The following is a 26,591-nucleotide window of genomic DNA, read 5'->3' as shown; positions in this document are numbered from 1 at the left end:
AAATTTCTACCAAATTTGGTTTTTCCCTATACAAATGTTAATGATCTATCAAACTATTTTGAAAACTGATTTTGTTTTCCTTTGGAAGAATTTATTTATTTATTTGTTTTATTTTATTTTATTTGTATGCTGCCCCTCTCCGCAGACTCGGGGCGGCTCACAGCAGTGATAAAACAGTATACAATGACAAATCTAATATTAAGTCTAAAATAACAATTTTACATTAAAAGAATGTTAAATATGTGTTCAGAACTGCTTAAAAAATCACAGGTGCAGAGCAGGGGCTACTAATAGAAACAAGTCAGGCCTCCTGCTTCACTTCATATCCCCCTGCTTAGTATCTACCTGTAAATTCAGTCACTTGCAGGTACTTAAGCCCACTATTCCTTAAACTTTCCAACTGTTTCCAACCTATCCTGCAGTAAGAATTGTAGCAGTTTTCTCATTGACAAAAACCCTCAAATCCTTAAGAACCATAGCTTTTTATTATGTTAGATTAAGGATTCACAAAGGGGATTGCATAATGTATGCCATCATATTTTTCTGTTTACTTAAGGATTGGAGATGCAGATTCCTGAAAAATCGCTGGTTGTTCTATTCGCTTGCCTGATGATGAATTATTAATTTTGTTTTTGATGGAAAGAACTTCCATCCTACCAAGCTTTCAATTCTTCAACCCCTTTATTTCCATTGATCCTGAACTACTGAAGGAGAATGAAAAAATGTCATTTCGTGGTGATCATACTCTAAACCAGTATTTCCCAACCTTGGAACTTGAAGATATCTGGACTTCAACTCACAGAATTCCCCAGCCAGCATTAGCTGGCTGGGGAATTCTGGGAGTTGAAGTCCAAATATCTTCAAGTTGCCACACGGTTGGGAAACACTGCTCTAAACTAGTGGATATGGTAGAACAAAAGTCTCACTTTCTTTGCCATAATGAAAAAGAGAAAACAAAATCCTAGTATGTTGCCTCAAAATCCATGTACTTAATGTACCTGATTGTTAGTTGTTGCTATGAGGAGTATCTGCAAAACCAACAAGTCACCTTTTCTTTTTGAAAGTCTTGTGAAATAAAAGGCAATAAAAGGAAAGTAAAGAAATGGAGGCAGAGTAATACAAGATTTTCCTCCATTAGAAAAATGAATTACCCTGAAGTTATGCAGAGGTACAGGACAACAAAACATGAATGTTATTGCAATTAACAGTTTAAAGTGATTTAAAGCTGCTAAACTCTTGTTAAATTTTCCAATTAGTACAAATTCAGTCTATTATTTATTTATTTATTTTATTTATTATTTAGATTTGTATGCCGCCCCTCTCCGAAGACTCAGGGCGGCTCACAGCAGAGAAAAACAAATCATAAATAATCTGAATACATTTAAAACATTTAAGATTTAAAAAGAAAACCCCATATAATAGATACACACTCACAAGCATACCATACACAATTTAAACATGCCCAGGGGGAGATGTCTTAGTTCCCCCCATGCCTGACGGCAAAGGTGGGTTTTAAGGAGTTTACGGAAGGCAGGTAGAGTAGGGGCAGTTCTAATCTCCGGGGGGAGTTGGTTCCAGCGACCCGGTGCCACCACAGAGAAGGCTCTTCCCCTGGGGCCCGCCAACCGACACTGTTTAGTTGACAGGACCCAGAGAAGGCCCACTCTGTGGGACCTAATCGGTCGCTGGGATTCGTGCGGCAGGAGGCGGTCTCGGAGGTATTCTGGTCCGATGCCATGAAGGGCTTTTAAAGGTCATAACCAACACTTTGAATTGTGACCGGAAATTGATCGGCAGCCAATGCATGCTGCAGCAGCTAGAAGAAAGTGTCTTGTTATTTTGAATATAAAATGTTGGAAATCAAAGAGAACTAAAATACTGGCTGCAGTTGAAGAACAAGCTAAGCAGAAAGGCTGTACTTTCATAGTTTTTTAACTGTTCTACCAGACATATGGGGATTTTTCGGATCAATTCTGATACAAAGTCTCTGCAAAAGGGAGACCTGACCACTGCAATGAAGAACCAGTGAATCAATTGGTTTTCCAGATAAAGGAGAGCACCAGAGATCTGCTACAAATGCTCCAGATAACTGCTCTTTGCAAAACAGAAGTCTCTGAAAGGTTTTCAGCACTGGAAATGAGGGAATAGTCATCTTCCTCAGACTCTGATCAATACCCTTAGGGGGATATTATGCTCACATATTTCTTTTTCTAATCACGTTCAAAAATTGCTTATTACTACTTTCCAGCTGTTAAGGAATCTTTGGAACAAGAAGTCTGAAAACACCAAAGAACCTGTAACGAAGCACGAAGTCAATAATCCTACCCTGAGGTAGAAAGAAAATTAATTAAATACCTTCTAAGGTAGAGGGGAGAGGCTTTGCTAATTCCATTTCTGTGGTCCGCAAATCTCACAATGACTTATTTAGCATCTGCCTCATACCGATTCAACAAAGACTTACCAACTTTCCCTACACATAGCCGCCTGCTTACACGCCATTATACAAGTTTTTCAGAGTCAATACTCTTCCATTTCTTGTACAGTACCTCAGAGCTGCGGAAACTTTTTTTCAGCCGTCTATGGATTACTGTGATTAGCATTTAATAGGAACTGAAAATCCTGCCAGGCGATTCTTTCCCACTATTAAATTGTTGTATTAACTCCTCTTCAACTACAATATCCTGAAACGCCTGCAGTTTGGAAGACTAACACAAACAAGTTTTTCCTTAGTAAAACATTTGTTTTTCTCCCAGGGCAGGGGTAGGCAAAGTTGGCTCTTCTATGACATGTGGACTTCAACTCCCAGAATTCTTGAGTTAGCATGATTGGCTCAGGAATTCTGGGAGTTGAAGTCCACAAGTCATAGACGAGCCAATTTTGTCTCCTCCTGCTCCAGGGGAAAAAAGGGGTGCGCATGCCTGTACCCTGCTGTTGCTAATATTAAAAGACGCCTCCATCTCGGGGTGAGGAGTGGGAGGGGGGAGTTAGTATCACTATCGAGGACGACCGCTCTACCCTTTTCTCTCTATATAGTTTACTCCACTTCCTATTTGTCCCGTAGAAAGCACTGCCGGGACCGGAAGCCGGAAAAAAAATCGGGCTAGAACTGTTGGAGATGGGCTTGTTTGGGAAGACGCCAGAAAAGCCGCCTAAAGAACTGGTAATGGTCGTGGGAGAGAAGTTCGGGGGACCAAAGGTGGGAGTGGATGGGCCGAAAGTGGAGGATGAACCGCGGGAAGGTCTGAAGGGCAGGCAGCCGGACCTGGCGAAGGAATAATGTGCCTAGGTGCTGATCGCCGCTGCCGGGCAAAACCTTTCGCCTGTTTTAATTCCCTTCTGAGTCATTTCCCCACCTTTCCCCGTGTGAGCCTTAGTGAAGTTGGACAGGGAGGGGCGACTGCCCAGGTACATCCTCCCACGCAGCGTAGTTCTTGTACGTTTATTGAAAGGTAATTTTGAACCAGGATTGCTTGCGTTGTTTACGGGGGGCGGGGGGGGGGACTATTCGTTTCCGTATTTATTTATTGGATTTGCATGCCTCCCCTCCCCGAGGACCCGGGGCGGCTCACAACGTAGCAAACAATGTACAATGTACAGTCTAAAAATTCAATTAATTTTACTAGAAAAAACTCTACTAACATATTAAAATCATTCATTCATTCCCATTCACATCGCAAAACATACTATATTTGTCGGACAGGGGGCAAGCCTGGCCCCAAGCCTGGCGGCACAGATAGGTCTTTAAGCCTTTACAGAAGGTGAGGAGGGTGGGGGCAATACAAATCTCTGGGGGGAGCTGATTCCAGAGGGCCGGGGCCCCCACAGAGAAGGGTCTTCCCCTAGGTCCCCCCAAACGACATTGTCTAGTTCAGTGTTTTTCAACCAGTGTGCCGCGAGACATGGTTAGGTGTGCTGCGAAGAAGGAAGCTCAGTTTCCAGTCTCCCAACTTTTTGCTGAGGGCGCAAAGAGCAAAAAGTTGCAAGACCGGAAGCTGAGCTTCATTCTTCGCGCCTTCCAAGTTTTTATGGCAGCTGCAGTGCCCCGCCCGGCTGGAGCTTCCCTGACAGCGGTGGCAGGTGAGCTTTGGGGCCCGGCAGGAGCCGGGAGCGCGCTGGCAGCAGCAGCACCAGGCAGTAACCATGGGACGGTGGCTGCGAGCAAGAGCTCCAGGGCGGAGGCACCGCCGGCAGCAGCTGGACATGTTGCTGGACGCTGTACATGCTGGCGCTGCGCTGGGCATGTGCGTGGGACTGGCACTGGCCCACTGGCTGGGCCGGGACGGAGGTACCAGCCCTGTGCCCATGCCCAGTGCAGCGCCAGCATGTACAGCGTCCAGCAACACGTCCAGCCACTGCCGGCGATGCCTCCGCCCTAGAGCTCCCGCTCACAGGCGACCAACCTGCCACCGCCCCGCGTTTACTTCCCAATGCCGCTGTTGCTGGCGTGGTGTAAGAGAGAGAGAGAGACACACACAGAGAGAAAGAGCAAGAGAGAGGGGGAGACAGAGAAAGAGAAAGAAAGCAACAGAGAGAGAGAGAAATGAGAGAGAAAAAGAGAAATGAGAAAATGATTTTGGTTGGTGGTGTGCACCAGGATTTTGTAAATGTAAAAAATGTGCCGCGACTCAAAAAAGGTTGAAAATCACTGGTCTAGTTGACAGGACCTGGAGAAGGCCAATTCTGTGGGACCTAATTGGTTGCTGTGATTCCTTGGGTCAGTAACATACAATACATTTCATATCCTGTGTCTGGTAAGGGACCGGACAAGTGATTACGTGCAAACCAAGTACATTGGCTAAGCTTGTGCAAACCGAATGCTTTATTATGGTTATTTCTGGTGTATAGGAGATTCATGGAATCCAATGAATTCTCATGGTGTCAAAATTTGTAAAGTCAGGGCCCAAGTAATTATTCTACATCACATACATATTTGGAGGATATGCCTAAGGAATAATCCTTCTGATTTGATAGCAAATGTGTAAACTACATTGAGAAAGAACTCCATTATAAAATGGCATTGTTATTTATGTGATTATGCCTCAAAGAACAGCCTTTCAAGGTTTATGACCTCAGAGTGAAAAATTGGTCCCTCAGAGAGTTTTGTTGGATTTCGTCACAGTAGCCTCACAGAGCTTTATTCAGAGTGTCCAGCAAACCTGGAAAATAGGGAAATCAGGGAATTATCAGGGAAATCAGCAGTTCAGGAAATATCAGGTAACTATCAGGGAATTCGTGAAAAAATTGGAATAAATCAGGAGGAAAAAACAAATGTGTTAAAATGTTTAAAAGTCAGGGGAAAATCATGTTAAAAAAATCGGATTGTGCTGCCTGGCAGAGTCAAGCAAAAATGAACATAACTGTGGCAACAACTTGCTTCCTCAGCTACTGATATTTCTTCATGGCTTAGCCATTTGGTATGATGTCATCTACAATTGCACCTTAACTAGATTGCAAGTTACAGGCAAATGTCAGGGAAATATCAGGGAATTTCAAAATAATTTCTCCCTGGACTCCCTGTTTATTGCTGCTTTCTCTCGTCAGATATTTAGCCTATAATTCCCTTCATTCCTCAAATGATTGTAATAAAAACATGGGAAAGGACTAGGTTTGGAGAATGTTACCTGAGTGGAGAAAGTTCCCTGCATTAACAAAAGTTCATTAATTTTGAGCTCAATCTCTTAAACTTATTTCTAATATTTATATCTTCAGGTCAATGAATGGTCACTGAAAATACGGAAAGAAATAAGGGTGATTGATAGACAAATTAGAGGTCTGTATTCCCACAGTTTTTTCTGGATAACATGTTGTTAACCTTTTTCTAATTTGGTTAGTGGTAGAAAATTGTTGCTCACATTTCTGCCATAAGTAATCTAGGTTATCTATTGTGAGCTCAGCTTCCATATGTCTTATCCTAAGGTAGTTTGATTATTTCATATAGCTGCCTTTTTTGTATGCTTCCCTGATTAAAGGGCAACTGGAACTAAATTCTTAGTTAAATTCCTAAATACCCCTGACCATGCTCCTTGTTAAATTCTTCAAGACTTATATTAGATATTGATGGCCATTAAGTTCTTCCGAAATAAGTTAAACGTGTCAATATATTCATGGAATTTAAAAAAAAAATCATATTAGACTTCACAGTTGGATATTAAGATCTAAAAGGTTATGAAAAGTGGTAGTTAAGATTGGACTATGACTTTAGAAACCAGTTTCAAACCCGCTTTAGTAATATAAAATCATTCTATTTAAGCCTAAGTAGATTGATTCATTATTAAAAGGATGAAATGAAGAGAAATCCCCATATAAGTTACCTTGAACTACTAAAAAAAATGGAATGTATTTCTTAACAAGACAGAAAACATGGCTACTAAAACCCACTTCATAGTTTTAGAAAGAGCATTTTTGATGAGGTGAAAAAATATAAGAAAGGATGTTCAGTGTTAATGGTAAATTCTTGTTGCTGTAGTATAGCTTGCTGACAAGAAAACAATCACTTGCTTTTCCCATATTAATGTGATTTCAGGAAATTCCTGTTTAAAATCTTGAAATAAACCATTGAAATAAAGCCGACTTATATTTTTCTTGAATTCAGATATACAGAGAGAAGAAGAAAAAGTGAAAAGATCAATTAAAGATGCTGCAAAAAAGGGGCAAAAAGACGTGTGTATTGTCCTGGCCAAGGAAATGATCCGTTCGCGCAAGGCTGTGAGTAAACTCTATGCTTCCAGGGCCCACATGAATTCAGTCCTGATGGGGATGAAGAACCAACTAGGTAAGGTTATTTTGGGGGTCAATAGCCAGGCCCCCACATATAGATATTAATGTTATTATTAATAAAATATATTAATTAAAATGTAAGCTTAATACACCAACTCACAAAACTAATACTAGTGTTTTGAATAAAAAACAGTCCTTCTAAACCAGTGTTTCCCAACCTTGGTAATTTGAAGATATCTGGACTTCAACTCCCAGAATTCCCTAGCCAGCATTCGCTGGCTGGGGAATTCTGGGAGTTGAAGTGCAGATATCTTCAAGTTGCTAAGTTTGGGAAACACTGTTCTAAACTATGTGCACATGTGCTGCCCTGCATCAGAGTTGCCTTATTGGAGAGATGGGCAGCACATAAATGTAATAACTAAACTTTGGAATCCCGCTTGAGCTATCATGATTCCATGTTACTAACTGGATTTTTGCAAACATATCTAGAGGTACTAAATCATTTTCAAGTTATCTATGCTGGAATGCAGTGATCTGCGTATTATCTCTTTGTCTATATAATCAGAATAATGCTTCTGAAAGAAGCCTTTGACCTTAATTAAGCAGCAAAGAATAAAGGTCATGGATTGCAATGTGAAAACATAAAACTTGTTAAAACTTGTTAAACTGTTGTTAGTTGCAAAGTAGTGTCTAGCCCATCCCGATCTCATGCACAATGTTCTTCCAGGCCTTCCTGTCCTCTATCAGTTGGTCTCCAGGTGCAATTTAAAGTATTGGTTATGACCTATAAGCCCTACATGGCTTAGGACCAGGTTACTTACAGGACCATTTTCTGCCTTACGTATCCCAGCGGCCAGTCAGGTCCCACGGAGTTGGCCTTCTCCAGGTCCTGTCAGCTAAGCAAAGCTAGCTGGCAGTGCCCTGGGGAAGAGCCTTCTCTGTGGTTGCCCTGGCCCTCTGGAACCAACTCCCTCCAGAGATCTGTACCGCCCCCACCCTTCTGGTATTTTGCAAGTTTCTAAAAACTCACCTCTGTCAGTGGGCCTGGGGCCATTGAGCTTAACATTTTCTTCCGGTCGTACATATGATTGTGTGTGGTTATGAATGAATGCTTTTTATACTATTGGGGTTTAATTATTAGTTTTAGTGTTAAGTTGGGTGTCACTCGTTATATTGAATTGTCTTTTCTTCTTGTTGTAAGCTGCCCTGAGTCTGCAGAGAAGGGCGGCATAGAAATCCGACCAAATAAATAAATAAATTATGTGGCATTTTCAAAAAAATTAATACACTTATATTACTTCCCATTAAAAAATCAGCTTTACAATTCAAGAGAATAAGTTAAAAATTAACACATACACAGCTGGAAAATTCATAAAATCAGCAAAATAAATATCAGTAAATAAACAAAATGTAAACCAAGCCATTAAGTTAAAAGTAACAAAGTGAAACATACTATTGAAACATACATGGAAAAATGAAAATATCTTTAGCACTGAAAAGACAGTAAGAATGGTACCAAACATAATTAATGAGAACATTCTAGTTTTCGGAGAGGATTATCACTGAAAAAGCCCACTCCCTAACCCTATAAGAGGGGAACTGTCTGCTCTCTTTAGATAGGCAGTTCTTTTTCTACATCTGCTGAATTACCTGCCCAGACACTTAGCAAGCACAATTGAGAAAAGTGGCGTCGGAAACATGGAATGAAATGATCATGTAACGACCACTGACTACCATACTGAAATTCCAATATCAACTTTGGTATAGATTAAGAAAGTGTGCAATTAAGAAAGTCTTAGTAATAATAAACTTGCTTATTTGTGAGCTATCAAGGGTTTGGTGTCATTTCTAGTTTGACCACAACCTAAAAGCTCCAAATCACTTGGATAAATTATTTTGAGTGAAACCGAGATAATGTGACAGTAAAGGGAAAAAAGAAAGATTTTGTTGTCTCCACAAAGTAGACTCAGTAATGAACTTGTACTGGTATTCTTATTAGATTTGAGATTATTTTTCTTCGATAAAGGAGAGTATTTGTAGCTTACAATTGAAATTAATCCTTGGTGCTCTTTGAGTTTTGTTTTGTTTTTATGTAGACATTTTGTTACCCAAACTAAATAAAATCATCAATACTAGCAAGGAACGGAATTTCCTGTCAGTTAATTTGGTTAATCAAACATCTGCATAAAAAATAGCCAAGCTCAGAGAACACCAAGGATTCGTGATTTTCTTCCACCTGCATTGTTGTCTTGCAATGTGCTTAGTTGAAATGTGTACCAGAGACTTTAATACACCCCACAGGTGGGGAAGGGGAAGGTTGAGAAGCAGCCCAATTAACATCCTCAGGCAAGCTGGTGTCCAAAAATAGATTCAATTGTGATCTGAAATGTAGTATTTTCTGTCAAAAAAATACTTCTAGGTTGTAAAATATTGGGTAGTGTTGGTTATGACCTATAAAGCCCTTCATGGCATCGGGCCAGAATACCCCCGGGACCTCCTTCTGCCGCACGAATCCCAGCGACCGGTTAGGTCCCACAGAGTCGGCCTTCTCCGGGTCCCGTCGACTAAACAGTGTCATCTGGCGGGACCCAGGGGAAGAGCCTTCTCTGTGGCGGCCATGACCTTCTGGAACCAGCTCCCCCCAGAGATTAGAATTGCTCCTACCCTCCTTGCCTTCCGTAAGCTCCTTAAAACCCACCTCTGTCGTCAGGCATGGGGGAATTGAGATATTCCTTCCCCCCAGGCCTATACAAGTTATGCATGGTATGTTTGTGTGTATGTTTTGTTTTTTAATAAGGGGTTTTTTAATGATTTTTTAATTATTAGATTTGTAATATATTCTATTGTTGTTGTGAGCCGCCCCCAGTCTGCTGAGAGGGGCGGCATACAAATGTAATAAATAATAATAATAATAATAATAATAATAGTATTTCTGAAAATTAAAAATTCTACTTCTTGCTTAACAATCCACTCACTGATACAATAAATGTTAACACAGCTCATTTATTAACTATCTTAGTTTTTGAAAACATTACTGAAAGGGCAAAATAAACCATGTTTAGCACTTTATGGTTGTTTTGCATTATTGTATTTATGGAATATTATTTTTCCTTGATTGTACAATTTAAAGTATTATAGAACAATTGGAAAAAGGCCGGAGATTTAAAGATGTGTTCTTTCTTATGGATCTTTAGAAAGTTACGCTCTGAGGAAAAATATTACTATTTGGTAATCTTGATTATCCTTACTCCCCTCTGAATTAAATGGGAAACTTTATCTGGGTAATCGTGACAGTCTCAATGCCAAAGATTCTCTTCCATTGATCTCAGTTTGATTTAAAACCTTCCATGCTTTCTCTTCGCAGCTGTCCTCAGGGTAGCTGGTTCCCTGCAAAAGAGCACAGAAGTCATGAAAGCTATGCAAAACCTAGTAAAAATCCCTGAAATTCAGGCTACAATGAGAGATCTGTCCAAAGAAATGATGAAGGTGAGATTAAAAGCTGATTAAAGTATAATGGGTACAGTGTTCCCTCGATTTCCACGGGGGATGCATTCCAAGACCGCCCGCGAAAGTCGAATTTCCGCGAAGTACAGATGCGGAAGTAAATACACCATTTTTGGCTATGAACAGTATCACAAGCCTTCCCTTAACACTTTAAACCCCTAAAATACCATTTCCCATTTCCTTAACAACCATTTACTCACCATTATTCCTGGTACTCACCATTGAATAAGACACTTAGTGATCCTGATATTTATAAACATAATTATTTATTAACAATATTTTTTTTTGTTATTTATTTGCAAAAATTATTAGTTTGGTGATGACATATGACGTAATTGGGTGGGAAAAAACGTGGTATAGGGGGGGAAACCGCGAAGTATTTTTTAATTAATATTTTTTGAAAAACCGTGGAATAGGCTATTCGCGATGTTTGAACCCGCGAAAATCGAGGGAACACTGTATATCATTTGCACATTTAAAATGTAATAAACTATATGAAAAATGCAAATAGATTTAAAATATGGATTTTCTATTTGTGGTTCCTGATCTCCTGGTCTCACATGCCCTTTTCCTTCGTAGATTTAAGATCAGCTCAGAGCAAATGCTTGCCATATATTCCAGTCCATTGAATTGCTGAAGTTAGTTTGGCATAGTTAGATATTTTAAAGGTGTGATTGGGAGGATTGGTTTCTTATTATCATGTACATATAAATAACATTATGGTCTAATTTTTGCATATCCTTTAGGCAGGTATCATAGAAGATATGCTAGAGGATACTTTTGAAAGTATGGAAGACCAAGAAGAAATGGAAGAGGAAGCAGAGCTAGAAATTGACAAAATTTTGTTTGAAATTACTGCTGGTGAGTGAGGCATAAATGTCCATACAGCTTTACTATGAATCATATTTTATTAATGAATATATAGCTCTTTTTTCTTTGTCATGTCAATACTTTAATTTAAAAATCTATTTTTGGTTTTATTTATTTATTTACTGACTCACTGACATACTGACTGATTTACTTACTTACTTACTTACTTACTTACTTACTTACTTACTTACTTACTTATTTGACTTGTATGCCGCCCTTCTCTGAAAACTTGGAGCGGCTTTTGTTAATTGGACTAAATTCTAAATTTAAACTAAATGCTAGTATGTATACACACACATACTATTTGAAACATACTCTGCTTGTATTGTTTTTAATCATTATCTCATTTACATTCTATAAGCATATTTTATTAGATTAATTTATTTTATGTCTTGCAATCATGGTGATTATATGGATATCAGAAATTGTTTTGTGAGGGAAGAAATTGGGCAATATTGTTCACTGTATCCAGTTATCTATTATGTTATATTTTCTCTAACAGAGGTGGTGAGATTGTCAAAATTTCATAACATTGAGATTTTAAAATTAGAAGCAGTCTGCATTTCTTTAAAGTACATATCCAATTCCAACTTCATTTTGACCTAATATTATGTTCTAATATGAATTTAATCCTCTACAGAAATTTCACACCCTTTATTGATGGGCTGTAGTACATTTAGTAGGTTAAAAAAAAAAAAAAAGAATAGGAAAATCTATTCCAAACGAGACATTTTTATTAAAGTCATGTAACAATAATAGGCATAAACATTAATGTTTAAATTAATCAAGTCATTTCAATAAGAATCATACTTTTCCTAGTGTTTCTTAAGTCTTCTTTTAAGGACTTCAACTCTTGTGTTGGTTGGCAAATTTTGGGAACTGAAGTTTGCATATCTTAAGTTAGTCATGGTTAAGAAACACTGAATCTAGGAGCTTCTTTAAACAAAGTGTTTTGAAAAGAATTTTATAACATAACAGTCCTAAAAGTTAACACATACAAGCAAAATACATGGAAAATAATTTTTCCTTCATCTTAATAGCTGAGCTGCATGAATATATGCTTTTAATGTTGCTATATATTTTTAAGAAACAAAATTGTTTTTCTAGATTTTTCTTGTCAATGAAGCATTTTGTGAAAATTCTTTGTTTCTTATTAGCTTTTAGTCATGGTCTAGTTTTGTCCTGGTTGTGGAGTCATTGTTACTCTCTGTGTTTGGTTGTTTCCTTGTAGACATTTCATTACCCAACAACATAATATCTTCAGTAGAAAGAAATGTGATTTGTTTTCTATTTATATCTGATCACTGGTTTTGTTTGCGTTGGTGGGAGTGCTGTTTTCTTCTTGGTAGTTCTTTGATTAGGCTATTGTTTATTGTATGACTGTTAGTCTGTTATTAATCCTGATTTTAATATGTGCTCATCGGGATGATTGCAATCAACTATCACAACAACAATCAGGCAAGAAAACAACTAAGCTCAGAAAGGACCAGTGACTCCACAGTTTATCCTAAACTACATACATATATTATTTTCTATTTGTCTTGGTTTTCAGATGATTTGTAGCCTGGTGACTTAATCTTTAGACCAAACTGCTTTTAAGATTATTCTTAAATTTTTTCAATGTTCCTTTTTTGTTGCTCAGCTGCTTGCTTTGATTTATTTCTGCAGGAGCCTTGGGTAAGGCACCTAGTAAGGTTACAGATGCCCTTCCAGAGCAGGAGCCTGAAGGAGCCACAGCAGCTGCTGCAGAGGATGAAGAGGAAGATATTGAAGCTATGCAGTCAAGATTAGCTACACTTCGCAGCTAAAAGGAAAGCAGTTGCACAGCCGGATTTATCTCGCCATAGGCAATTCTGTCATGCCTTTATAATGTAAATCTTCTTACAGAAGTTTTTCCTGTATATATTCTATTTTTTGTGCGCTTATGTTCAGAAATATTTTTTTTAACCCTTTTTGCCACATCATTGTATGTCAGGTCAAAACATCTCTGACATAATAAAGAGAATCTAGTATATTGTCAAACAAAATAAAATATGTATGATTTACCTATGATTTCCTCAAATGCATTTTTGGATTGCACATATCACAGTAGCATTCTACAGATTTTTAAAGCACTAACTGGATTTTAATAAACAGGTTTTAATGCTTTATTACAATCTCAGCTAAGAATAACAAAAATGGTAAATAGTTCATTGCAAATAAATAGTGCAAAAGTTGCATTTCAAGGGGAAAATTACCTTTCTAAAAAAGAACTAAAAAGAAGAAACTGCCTAGGCTTGCAGTCCCCAACAAGGTACTTAGGAGCACCAATATGCCCACTGATATTTTTCTTGTCATCTGGCAAAGTTCTTGGCCCAATTAACATTTTATATTTTTTATACCATGCCATTAGAAAGGAATCAATGTTTTAGTTCTAAATGTTAAATGTAGACTAGCACAGTGAAAGATTCAGACTTTAATTATCTGTATTTCCAAACATACCTATGGATCCTTAAGCTTTCCTAGAAATAAAAATGGTGGCATTCCTAGTTATTAATGATATTTACTATCAAACAAAAATTGGAGACTCCTGGGAGTATCTTGCATGACAGGAGTCCTCAAACTCTCCAGTACATCAATCGCTTCATAGAATTTCAGATTATTCATCAAACTGCCAACATTTATTATACAAAAACTAGCAGAGACACCATTCAACTAATACGTAGCCTTTTACAAAGATGGCAACATCATGTTCCCAGTTTCCACTAGTAACCAAAACTTGGAGCGGGTCAATGGGAAGGGATTGGTTAACTGAGTTAACAAATTGCCTTTGCCAGTCTGTTCAGATTTAATTTTGCATATTATATAAATTTACTCAGTAGGGACTTGTTTTATATCCAAAAACGGTGTATCACATTTTAAAATGGCCTTTGATGTATAGGAGAGTAGTCAGTGGGGTAATACTTTTGCTAGTGGGCGAAAGGCGCATTTATGGTAGTATAATATTGAATGATTCCAGGAAGGGTTTTGTCAGAAGAACTATTTGAGTTTCCAAATTGGGCCAGGTTTGTGCAAGAATAAATAAAAATGAGATCCAGACAGCTGTAAGGAAAGAAAATTTATTCCTAAAAGCAAAGTTTGCCTTTAGAGGCAGTTGCAGAAAAATGGCATTCAGCAACAATTTTTATAGGGGAGCTTGTCCTGGGCATGGAAATGTCTACATGTTGATTCTAGGGTGACTCTGTGTATGTGTGTGTGTGTGCGTTGTTTATTCTTGTAAAAATGCAGTTCTGCTGGGAGTTTTTAATTCTTATTTGTATTTACAGACCTTATCTTTTGATATGTGAATTAAAACTTATTTGGCAACTTTGAAGTACTGTATCAGTAAAAGATCCCCCACCCCATTGCTACCTTTAATGGATTAACTAATATCAGCTTGACTGACAATTATCTAGATGAGACATCGATTTTCAGACCATTGTGGATTCTGTTAAGAGAAGATGGAAACAGTACAAAGAATATGTTTTAATGTGAAACTTCTCATAGTGAGTAGTGGAAAATAAGCACATTACGCATAATTTGGATTCATTACAGTCAGCCATTCAGTTGTGTCTAACCTTCAATCATTCTATGAATTAGCACTCTCCATGCCCACCTGTCTCATACTGCCTCCTTCAGATCTGTCAGATCAGGAGTAGGCAAAGCTGGTTCTTCTATGACATGTGGACCTCCAACTCCCAGAATTCGTGAGCTAGCATTGGCTCAGGAATTCTGGAAGTTGAAGTCCACATGTCCACAGAAGAGCCAATTTTGACACCCAGATCATGCCAGTGTCATCCTTTAGTGTGCATCCAGCAGGTATTAGGTGGCCCCTTGTCCTTTTTCCTCTGATCACTCCCAGCAAGACTGACAGTTTGCATGACATGGCCAAACAAAATAATAGCATTTGGTGATCTTGGCTCCTACTGGTATTTTTGTGAGATTTGGTCTAGGACTTCTTTGTGATTTTCGTACTCCATGGGATGCGGAATAGTCATCTCCAGGATAATAATTTAAAGACATTGACCTTCCTCCTAGCTCCCTTTTTCAGAGTCAAAGATTATCACCCATAAGTAGCTATTGGAAAAATGTATTGCATATATTATTGTAATTAATTGTTAAAATTATTGCATATAATTTTATTGCATAACATGGATATATCACCACACACACAAAAAACGTACTTTTAAAAAGCTGGTAATGTGATCATAACTTCAGACTGAAAAAAATGGGACTATGTTAAGCCATGGTTAAATAAGCATTATGTTTAATGAACTGTCCCAGATTGCAATCCACATGCTGTGCACCAGTGCTGAAGGAACTACATTGGAAAATACACTTCCGAAATGTAAATACAGAGTGTGTGAAAAGTACATTTGATAACCATAAAGTACAGGCTACAACCTCTGACAGAAAAAGGAGGGTGAGTTTTCTACATATACAGTGATGCCTCATCTTACGAACCCCTCGTCATACAAACTTTTCAAAATACGAACCCAGGGTTTAAGATATTTTTGCCTCTTCTGAACTATTTTCACCTTACGAACCCGCCGCCACCACTGGGATGCCCAGCCTCCAAACTTCCGTTGCCAGCCAAAGCGCCTGTTTTGGCACTGGTGGGATTCCCCGAGGCTCCCCTCCATGGGAAACTCCACCTCCGGATTTTGCGATGCTGCAGGGGAATCCCAGCAGGGGAATCCCACCAGTGCAAAAATGGGCGCTTCAGCTGGCAATGGAAGTCCGGAGGTGGGGTTTCCCAACGAGGGAAGCCTCAGCGAAATCGCAGCCACTGAGGCTTCCCTCGCTGGGAAACTCCACCTCCGGACTTCCGTTGCCAGCGAAGCGCCCATTTTTGCGATGCTGGAATTCCCCTGCAGCATTGCAAAATGCGGGAGTCCGGAGGTGGGTTTCCCATGGAGGGGCCTCGGGAATCCCACCAGCACGAAAACGGGTGCTTCGGCTGGCAAAAGTGGCGAATTTTGGGCTTGCACACATTAATCACTTTTCCATTGATTCCTATGAGAAACATTGTTTCGTCTTACGAACTTTTCACCTTACGAACCTTGTCCTGGAACCAATTAAGTTTGTAAGACAAGGTATCACTGTATAACATTCTATAGTGGTATGCTAAAAGAATATAGAGCGCCCTTGCTCAATTTGTTTTTAACTTTTAAAATATCTATGGAAGTTCTCAATCATCCAAGTCATGGTTGTCTCAAAGGTGCTTTTTCAGAAGGTAACTGGACTTCCTGATTTTTTTCTTCAAAAATGTTTCTTTTTTCATCCAATGTTTCTTCAGCTCTGACTGGATGGTGGGGAATGATTTATATTCCTAGCAGACAGCTGGTTATTTGCATCATTTTAGAGAGCCATTGCATACTATAGGAACTATTTGCACTTCAGTTTGAGATGCAGACAACACAAACGCATCCCCAAGAGACTGCACATGTCATCAACAGTGAAGGAATACAAGACAGGGAAAAAACACCCCTCCATCCTGCAACCAAGAAATCTTCAAACCATTTGCACTACTCAGGTGACCGTGAGGACACAGATCAACTTCAAATGGCCTCAAAGATACTTAAAAAGAATGCTGTCTACTAGGAATATTTTTAAATATGTGGAATTAAATAATAGTTAAAATGTTATAAATTTTGGAGAATTTTGCCTTAGATATAAAACGCATCCAAACTAGCAGTGTATAAAAATTATGAACTGGAATAGCTATAACAACAAGTCAGCCAATGGGAACTGTTTGGCAACTGAGACACAGCATTTATTGTGAGCCAAATGAGATAGCTCAGAACCTGGGCGTGGCTTAGCTTAACTATTCTGCATATATAATACTGTAATTTGTTTATCCTTTCAAGATTGTTCTTGGTTCTGGCTTCTTCCTGTACTTGCTGCTGCTACTTCTCTCTACCACGTTGGAAGAGCTGCATGGGTATTATATACATGCATCATGTTTTATATTCTTGTATATAAAGAAGTTTCTTCTACAAATGAATCCTGCTGAATTATTTGCTTGTGTGCCGACTGAATTGCTACAAATTCTGACACAAATCTCATTAAGTGTGGAGAAAAATTAATGTTAAAATGAATACCACCCCAATTCCTGAAACTATTTTTCATATGTTTCATCCTCCATCCCCTTAATCATCTTTGTTGCTCTTCTCTGCATTCTTTCCAAAGACTGAACGTTTTTTTAATATTGTGGCTATCAAAATTGGATACAGTATTCCAAGTACAAGGCATTATAAAGTGGAATTAACTACTTCAAGTGATCTCGATTCTATCTTTCTGGTAATGCAGAGAATTTTGGCTTACTAAGGATGCTTTAGCTTAAGTTGGTTTGTGTGGTACACTGATTCATGTACAGCATATGGTTGTATGTTGTATCCTGATTCTGCAGCTGGATTGGCTGATGATCCTTTTTTAAAATTAGGATCTTTGGTTGTTACTTTACCACTTACTACCTTGCTGTTTGTGTATAAAACTCTCTTAAGGCAAGTGCTGGTCTTTGATTATTTCCCCCCAACTTCATTTCTACCCATTTAATAAAATAAAATAGGAATCCTTATCTACTCATCATTTGCTTAAGAAATTAATTTGAATCAAATCAAAAGCTATTTCCAGTATCTATAGAGCAGACTCAATTCTGTTTCGAACTATATTCAAGGTATCAGTTAATAAATGAAAATTATTTGATCCCTATATTTTTAATAAATCCATACTGAGAAGGATGAGATACATTGACAAAGATAACACCAGTCGCTTGCTTGCTGCATTCATTTGGCGACCATTCAAAATTCTGATAGCACTGCAAAAGGAAATTTATAAATGGTTCTCAAAGTCCTGGCCATTAGAGCACCCTTGTGTTCACATAATTGCAAACTGCATTAATTCAATTCAATTCAATTTATTAGATTTGTATGCCGCCCCTCTCCGAAGACTCGGGGCGGCTCACAACAATAATAAAAACAGTATAACAATGGAACAAATCTAATATTAAAATTATATTAAAAAACCCCAACAATTTAAAAACCATACAACACATACATATGAAACATAAAATATAAGAAAGCCTGATGGAAATGTCTGAATTCCCCCATGCCTGGCAGTATAGGTGGGTCTTGAGTAACTTGCGGAAGACAAGGAGGGTGGGGGCCGTTCTAATCTCTGGGGGGAGTTGATTCCAGAGGGCCAGGGCCGCCACAGAGAAGGCTCTTCCCCTGGGGTCCGCCAAACAACATTGTTTGGTCGATGGGACCCGGAGAAGGCCAACTCTGTGGGACCTTATCGGCCACTGGGATTCGTGCGGTAGAAGGCGGTTCCGGAGGTATTCTGGTCGAATGCCAGAATAAATGCTTCACATTTATGAAGTTTGCAATCTCCCAAAATCACATGACATTTTGTGACCTTTCCTGTTGGCTTCCCACAATGAAGAAGCTGGCAAGGAAAGTCACAATTTGCTCCAGTAATTCACTTGCACCTTCACCTGCTTAGTGGCAACAACTCCCAGACTCACCAAGCCCATGTCTCTCACACCCAAGCACAGCCATTAACAGGTATACCTGATCCCACCAGGTTCATGCTTTATGAATCATTTATGACTACAGTGCTACCTCTACTTACGAACTTAATTCATTGCATGACCAGGTTCGTAAGTAGAAATGTTTGTAAGGAAAAGCAATTTTTTCCACAGGAATCAATGTAAAAGCAAATAACATGTGCGATTGGGGAAACCACAGGGAGGGTGGAGGCCCTGTTTCCTCCCAGGAGATTCCTAGAGAGGTCCCATGGTGGCTTCTCCCTGCCTTTTCCAGTCCGGTTTCCTCCCAGGAGAGTCCTAGAGAGGACCCACAGAGGCTTCTCCCCACCTTTTCAGACCCTGTTTCCTCCCAGGAGATTCCTATAGAGGCCCCACAGAAGCTTCTCCCTGTCTTTTCCGGTTACAGTTTCGGAGGCTCGGTTTGTAAGTGAAAAATGGTTCTTGAGAAGAAGCAAAAAAATCTTGGAACACCTAGTTCTTATCTAGAAATGTTCGTAAGTAGAGGCGTTATTAGGTAGTGGTACCACTGTAGTTTGTTCATTATATGTCCGTCATAAAAAAAGGTCATGAAATTGAGTTGGTCATGTTGGATGCCTCGACTTATGACAGTCATGACTGATGACAGACATTCCAAATTCTGTTGTATTTCATTAAGTTTTTAACTTAAAAATACCTGTGGTAAAAACTGATTTCTTCTGAAAGCCATGATTTCAGGAAACCCTGAGCAATTGTATTTGCATATTCTTTAGCATAAGAGTTTAGGTAGCTTTCCATTTAGAGGATCTTTGCTCAACTATTTTCCTAGTGACGCAGTACATGTGATGAAATGTTTATGATTTACTATTGCAAAATAAAAATACAATTGTGTATCAAATATAGTTGTTTTTTTACCAACAACTATGAGAACAAATATTTGGAAATTATTATTTCCATGTAGTCTTTCCCTAAATCATACTTGATTGGGCAGCTGGGGTATTAGTTGGCTAACAGGAGCAGCATAATTAAAGGTAATAGCATAGTTAGGTAGTTAGGAATTTGGGGACTATAGTCATTTATGAATGATAGGAGGAATGGTCCAAGCAGATAGGATGAGCACTGTATTGGCAGATTAGAACCCACCATTTAGATTTCCTATGAAATTTGCAAACTAAATAAAAACGTTCTCTGTCCAGACTATGAAAGGTTTTTCAAAGAATAAAAGGCAACTAATAAGCAATTAATTAAATCACTGAACACAAACAATGCAAACACAAACACAAGCATGTGAAACAGTTGTAATTACATATCTGATATTTCCTTTAATAAAAAGGTAAAGGCTAAATTAAAAAATAGTAAAAGTAAAGGAATAAATTGAATTAGACCTAGGAAACTAAGATCCACCAAGGCCCTTCCAGCTTGTTTTACACCCAGCAAAATCTTCCATATGTTAATTACCAGATAGTTATATCACCTAACCAAGTGTTTCTCAACCTCAGTGGCTGGGGAATTAAAGTGGCTGAGATTGAAAAATAATCCTGACCAATGGAACCCCACAATTTGCAGATGTCCTGATCCTTGCCCAGCCAACAGATTTGGTGTGGTATTAATGGCAGGACAAAGGCTATCTAGCTTTTGGATTCCCACTGCTGCCATCAGGAGGCAGAGGTGTGCAGTAACTGGAAAAGTAATAAGATGACTCAGAGATTGTTGTCAGGATTAGTTTGGGGAATGGTTCGAACTCGAACTACCTACAAACGCCTCTACTTACAAACTTTTCTAGATAACAACTGGGTGTTCAAGATTTTTTTGCGTCTTCTCAAGAACCATTTTCCACTTACAAACCCGAGCCTCCAAAAGTGTAACTAGAAAAGGCAGAGAGAAGCCTCTGTGGGGCTTCTCTAGAAATCTCCTGGGAGGAAACAGGGCCAGAAAAGGTGAGGAGAAGCCTTTGTGAGGCCGCTCTAGTAATCTCCTGGGAGGAAACAAGGCTGGAAAAGGTGGGGAGAAGCCTCCATGGGGCCTCTCTAGGAATCTCCTGGGAGGAAACAGGGCCAGAAAAGGCGTGGAGAAGCCTCCGTGGGGCCCCTCTAGTAATCTGTTGGGAGGAAACAGAGCTGGAAAAGGCAGGGAGAAGCCTCCATGGGGCCTCTCTAGGAATCTCCTGGGTGGAAGCAGGGCCTCTACCCTCCCTGTGGTTTCCCCAATCGTATGCATTATTTGCTTTTACATTGATTCTGAAGTAGACCCAGAGACAGGGTTTGGAGCAATCGGTACTTTTATTCAGCTCAGAGAATAAGTGACAGCTCAGCAAGGTAAAGTGACAATTCAGCGAGTACCGACTGACTCTGGCTGGAGAAACCGCTCCTTTTATATATTTGCGGTTCCCGCCAAAGCCAGAGCCGGCCGCGTCTGAGCCAATCAGGAGCGACTTCCTGCTTGGGCTCAGACAGCGCCGAAAGAGGAACAAACTATTTACAGAGTTACAAGGTAGCCATTACAGGATACAACACCCCTCCCCTCATAGTTGGTCACATCCATCAAGAAAGCCATGTGACAAAGTCGTCCAATCGGTGGGGCCTCTGAGGAGCTCGCGCTGACCTGCGCAGTACAATTTCTCCTTCGCCACCGACTGTGGAGGATGGCTCGCCGCTGTTCTCCCGGTGTAGCGGACTTGGCCTGGCGGGCCCAACGACGGCTTCGGAGGACGAGGATGGTTCGGCGTCGCTGGATGGTTCCCCCTGGCCCGATAAGTCTCTCTGCGTGTCTCTTATTTCGGGCAATGTACTAAAGTCTGTTGAAGGGGGAGAGTCCATGTCAGCGGTTTGTGGCAATTGATTTTCTGTCCGCTTCCGAATGTGGTCTATGTGTCGTTTCCACAAACGACCATCCTCTAGTTTAACAACATAGGTCTTAGGTGCATTTTGCTTAACAATAATTCCCTTCATCCAGTTTACATTTCCATCAAAACTTTTTACATATACATTTTGTCCCAAATACATTTCTCTTTCAGGTTTTGTACACATTTGGTTATTATTAACACAGAACCTTGGGTTTAACCTGTCTAGTGGTGACCTCAACTTCCTTCCCATCAATAACTCTGCAGGGCTTACATGTGTGTGCGAGTTAGGGGTGATGTGTTGGGTGAGTAAGAATTGGTCCAAGTTCTGTTGCACATCCCCAGGGCCTGATCTGCGCAATGCCTCCTTTGCCACCCGCACGTAACGTTCTGCCAATCCGTTAGCCCAGGGCGAATAAGGCGAGATGAGGGCATGCCTGACCCCTAGGCCATCTAGGAACAATTCGAATTGTCTGGCTGTTAGCTGTGGCCCATTGTCAGACACTAAGAGATCTGGGCAACCATGGGATGCAAACAGTCTACTCAATACTTTGATAGTGGCACTTGTGGTTATGTTGTTCATTGCTATTATTTCCAACCATTTTGAGAAGGCATCAACCACTATTAAAAAATACTGAGACCCCACTGGGCCAGCAAAATCAATGTGGATTCTAGACCACGGACCCGCAGGCTGTTCCCACTCAGCCGGAGTTGTTTTGGGGGGACTGGGTCGTGACTCTTGGCACGGATCACACTTTGAAACCCAATTTTCAATATCAGCATCCAGCCCTGGCCACCATAAATGCCCCCTTGCTAGGCTCTTCATCCTGACAATCCCAGGATGACCCACATGTAACATTTTGAGTACCTTTCCCCTTAGGCTTTTGGGAATGATCACTCTATCCCCCCACAGTAAACAACCTTTTACATACGATAATTCAAGTCTTTTGTTTTTAAAATCACACAATTCAGGTTTCACAACATCATTTTGCCATCCCTTTAGAACACAGTTCACCACTTGTTTAAGGACTTGATCTTGCTGCGTGTGTGCAGCTACCTCCTTTGCTGTGGTTAGTGGGTTTTCCTCGAGTTCTATCATTAACACATCTGTGGAAGGAACAGGGTCTTCCACTAAGTCTGCTATGGGGCATCTGCTTAGGCCGTCTGCATGATTGATTTCCTTCCCCCCCTTGTGGGTGAGCTCATACTGATACCCTGAGAGGAAAAGAGCCCATCTGATTAGTCTTGGAGACATGAAAGGTGGAGTGGGCTTGTTGGGGGCTAGCAGGCCTAGTAAGGGTTTGTGGTCAGTGACTAGCTCAAAGCTTCTTCCAAAAATGTAATTGTGAAACTTCTTTACCCCTGCCACTAATGCTAGAGCCTCCTTGTCTAACTGGCTATAATTCCTTTCTGTGCTGGTCATGGTTCTAGAAAAGAATGCTATTGGGGCCTCTGTCTTATTAGGTAGAACGTGAGCTAGGACTCCTCCTATGCCGTACGGCGAAGCGTCGCACGTGAGCCTAATGGGTAGTGAAGCACTATATTGGACTACTACACTTTTAGAGGTTAATAAATTTTTTATTTGAGAAAAAGCTTCACGTTCAGTTTTCCCCCATGTCCAGCGGGCTTCCTTCTGGAGTAAACGATGGAGAGGCTCTGCTACTGTTGCCTTCTGCTTTAAGAAAACGGAATAAAAATTAAGGAGGCCCAAAAATGCCTGCAACTCATTCTTATCTCGTGGCTCTGGGGCTTCTCTAATTGCTCTCAGCTTCTCTGTTGTGGGGTGGATACCTTCCTTATCTATTTTATATCCTAGGAATTCTATACTGTTGGTTCCCCAGACACATTTATCAGGCTTGATTCTTAACCCCTTGTCCTGTAGCCTCTTAAGTACTTCCCTTATTCTTTTGTTTACTTGTTCCTGGTTTTCCCCTGCAATTAAGATGTCATCAAAGTATGGAATGGCCCCATTTATCCCTGACAATAGGCGTTCCATAATGCTCTGGAATATTCCTGGGGCTATGCTTACCCCAAACTGTAACCTCGTGCATTTGAAAGCCCCCCTGTGCGTCACAATTGTTTGAGCGTTTGCTGTTTGTTCATTGACCGGAAGTTGCTGGTAAGCTTGCGCCAGGTCGATCTTTGCGAACCTTTTCCCCTCCCCCAGGGAGTGTAGCAGTTGTTGCACAACCGGAATGGGGTAGGGGTGGTGTTGGAGTGCCTTGTTTAGGGTTGATTTGTAATCAGCGCAAACTCTTAAAGAGCCACCTGGCTTCAGAGGGGTAACTATGGGAGTTTCCCATGGCCCCTGCTCCACAGGGACCAAAATACCTTGGCTAATGAGTTTGTCCAGCTGTATATCTAGTTTAGGGAGGAGCGGCAGGGGGACCCTGCGAGGTTTTAGTCTGATCGGTGGGACCTTGGGGTCAATAGAGAAAGATATAGGGGGCCCCTTATACAATCCCAGTGTGGGGCTGAACACTTCAGGGAACTCTTTCACAAAGTTAGGCATATCATAACAGTTTACATTACACACACCCGAAATCTCGATTCCCAGTGGTTCCATCCATGCTAAACCCAGAAGGGAGTGCTTGGCCCCTGTTACAATAAGCATGGGAAGGGTACATTTAACATTCTTGAAAGCGATAGGTACATTTGCTGTTCCCAAGACCGAGATTACTCCCCCCTGAAAGTCTCGAATCACCAAAGAGGTTTGATTTAGGTCAGCCTTAGACACATTAGGCATATACAGTTTAAATTTTTCCCAGGGCATGATGGTATATCTAGAGCCCGTATCCAGCTCCATTGAGCAAGGTTGGTTATTGAGTAACAGTGATATAACAATTTTAGCCCCCTTTTTGGTTGCCGTGTTATTCACGGAAAATTGAGAGTTACCTCTATAGTAGTCGCGGTTAGCGGTTGAGTAGTTCCTTTGACCCGCGTTGCGGAATGGTCTCCTTTCTCGCGCTTGGGGGGTCTGGTTTTGAGGTCGCTGGTATTGCGGTGTGGCAAATGTGTCCTCTGGCGCTGTTGCTCTGCATGCGATGGCGATGTGGCCTCTCCGGTTGCAACGGCGGCATGTAGCGTCTCGGAAGGGGCATCGATGGCGCTGGTGATTTCCCCGGCAGCCCGCGCAGGGGGCTGGGTGAGTAGCTCTCAGGTGTCTCGGCTGGTCTTGCACCAGGAGGCAGTTGTCTCCGCTGGAACTTTGTTGGCTGGGGTTGTCCGTTTCCACGGCGCTGGGAGACGCGGAGTCGATTTTCGCAATGATTTCTCGCCTTCCGTGCTCTTTCAATTCTCTCGCCGCCGCGTCGGCTGCTTCTGCGGTTTGCGCCAGTTTAATTACGGTTTGTAGAGTCGGCTCTTCTTCGGTGAGGAGTTTATTTCTCACCGTGTTGCTTTTCATGCCGAAAACCAGGGCGTCGGTGAGGCGAGCTTCCGGGTCTTTAAACTTGCATTGAGCAAGTACCGTTCGCAGCCGCGTTGTAAACTGGCTGATCGACTCGGTTTCCCTCTGAACCATCATGTGGAATTGATGCCGAAAAACCATGGCTGGTTTGGTCGGCTTGAAGTGGCTCGCCAGTTTTTGTTGTAGGACGTCCCACGCTGTGGCTCTTGCTTGTTCTGGTTCGGTGAGAGTTTGGGCTAGTCTGCGGATTTCTGCGCCGCAGTAGTTAAGAAAAATAGCCCGTTTGCGATCGGCTTCGGCGTCCTGCATTCCCGCCGCCTCGAGGAAGATCTCGAAGGTGGCCATGTACTCGTCCCATGTCGATTTCTCGGGATCGAAGAGTTCCGGAGCCTGGCCGATCTGGATTTTGTCCATGTTGCACGCGAAGTTTCTTCCGTCCGTTCGTCGCCAGTGAAGTAGACCCAGAGACAGGGTTTGGAGCAATCGGTACTTTTATTCAGCTCAGAGAATAAGTGACAGCTCAGCAAGGTAAAGTGACAATTCAGCGAGTACCGACTGACTCTGGCTGGAGAAACCGCTCCTTTTATATATTTGCGGTTCCCGCCAAAGCCAGAGCCGGCCGCGTCTGAGCCAATCAGGAGCGACTTCCTGCTTGGGCTCAGACAGCGCCGAAAGAGGAACAAACTATTTACAGAGTTACAAGGTAGCCATTACAGGATACAACAGATTCCTATTGGAAAAAATGCTTTTTCTTACAAACATTCTACTTAAGAACCTGGTCACGGAATGAATTAAGTTCATAAGTAGAGGTACCACTCTGTAGAGCTGCTTGACTGAAGGGCTGCAGAAGAATGTAGATAGCAGTCTCTAAAGCAGCATTAGAGAAGTCTTGAATGTCTTGAAATGATCATTGAAGGAAAAAGGCTTTAAAGCCAATAGATGTAACAGAAGCTGTCACATGGCAGAAGCCATGGAAGACCCCTAGTGCTGTTCACCAAAATTTTATGGAAGCTGTTAAATCACTGCACCGGAGACTTCTGTTCATTCAACCATTATTTATTAACAGAATATAACAGTCAACTATTCCTCTCAATAGCAATTCCCAACAAGGACAACGACTAATCCATTGCCCTATTTATACCTTGCTTATGCGCGGGCTTTTTTACTGACAACCGTTTGTTTTTGGCGGCAACCTAAACTTAGCCGTGGCTTAACCAATCAGCGATTTTCTGTGATTTCTTTAAACAAACACAACACCCCTCCCCTTTTAGTTAAGAATTGGGATTACGTATTTATCCAAGTGACGTAGTCCTGTAACCGGATTGGTGGTCTTACGGTTCGTTGGGACTTGCGCATTTCATTCTCCTGAGAGCTACCTCCCAATTTCTCATGCAGCCCTATGGCAAAATTAATTGCCCACCCCTGCCTTAGACGAAAATATTGAGGACTCTAAAAAGATATCGTTCTTGTGTTTTAACTATAGCATTTTCTGCATATAAAGGTTGCTGTGCTGCTATTGTGTAACACACACTTCGTATGCAAAGCTTTTCTTGTAAAATATAAAATAGCAAAAATAATAGCAACATCTCTCTGAAACAATATCTGACCAGCAAGCCATCCCTACCCAGTCACATGACCATCAAGCCACACCCACCAAATAAGCCATGCCCACAGAGTGGTAGTAAAAAAAATATAGGAACCTACCC

General features: G+C 40.9%; 2 protein-coding genes across 4 annotated transcripts in view; both read left to right on the top strand.

The window, feature by feature from the left end:
- LOC139153504 (charged multivesicular body protein 3) overlaps nucleotides 1-13,136 on the top strand; it is a 32,982-nt gene extending 19,846 nt beyond the window's left edge. Inside the window, exons 1-6 of one of the 3 annotated variants that reach the window (XM_070727517.1) lie at nucleotides 3,053-3,160; nucleotides 5,710-5,770; nucleotides 6,593-6,772; nucleotides 10,082-10,203; nucleotides 10,968-11,082; nucleotides 12,760-13,136. In XM_070727517.1, coding sequence (XP_070583618.1) covers nucleotides 3,116-3,160; nucleotides 5,710-5,770; nucleotides 6,593-6,772; nucleotides 10,082-10,203; nucleotides 10,968-11,082; nucleotides 12,760-12,899 — 663 coding nt within the window. In that variant the 5' untranslated portion in view covers nucleotides 3,053-3,115 and the 3' untranslated portion in view covers nucleotides 12,900-13,136. Of the gene's footprint in view, nucleotides 1-3,052; nucleotides 3,450-5,709; nucleotides 5,771-6,592; nucleotides 6,773-10,081; nucleotides 10,204-10,967; nucleotides 11,083-12,759 lie in introns of those variants that run through there. The other 2 variants (XM_070727518.1, XM_070727519.1) reach the window with 2 other exon arrangements.
- Nucleotides 1-26,591, top strand: part of IMMT (inner membrane mitochondrial protein) — a 348,633-nt gene that overhangs the window by 227,822 nt on the left and 94,220 nt on the right. The gene's annotated exons all lie outside the window — the stretch shown is intronic.

This window comes from Erythrolamprus reginae, chromosome Z (genome assembly GCF_031021105.1).
Source record: "Erythrolamprus reginae isolate rEryReg1 chromosome Z, rEryReg1.hap1, whole genome shotgun sequence".
In the NCBI taxonomy this organism is placed as follows: Eukaryota; Metazoa; Chordata; class Lepidosauria; order Squamata; family Dipsadidae; genus Erythrolamprus; species Erythrolamprus reginae.
Note: the sequence above shows the minus strand (reverse complement) of the source record. Positions and strands in the feature narration are given on the sequence as shown.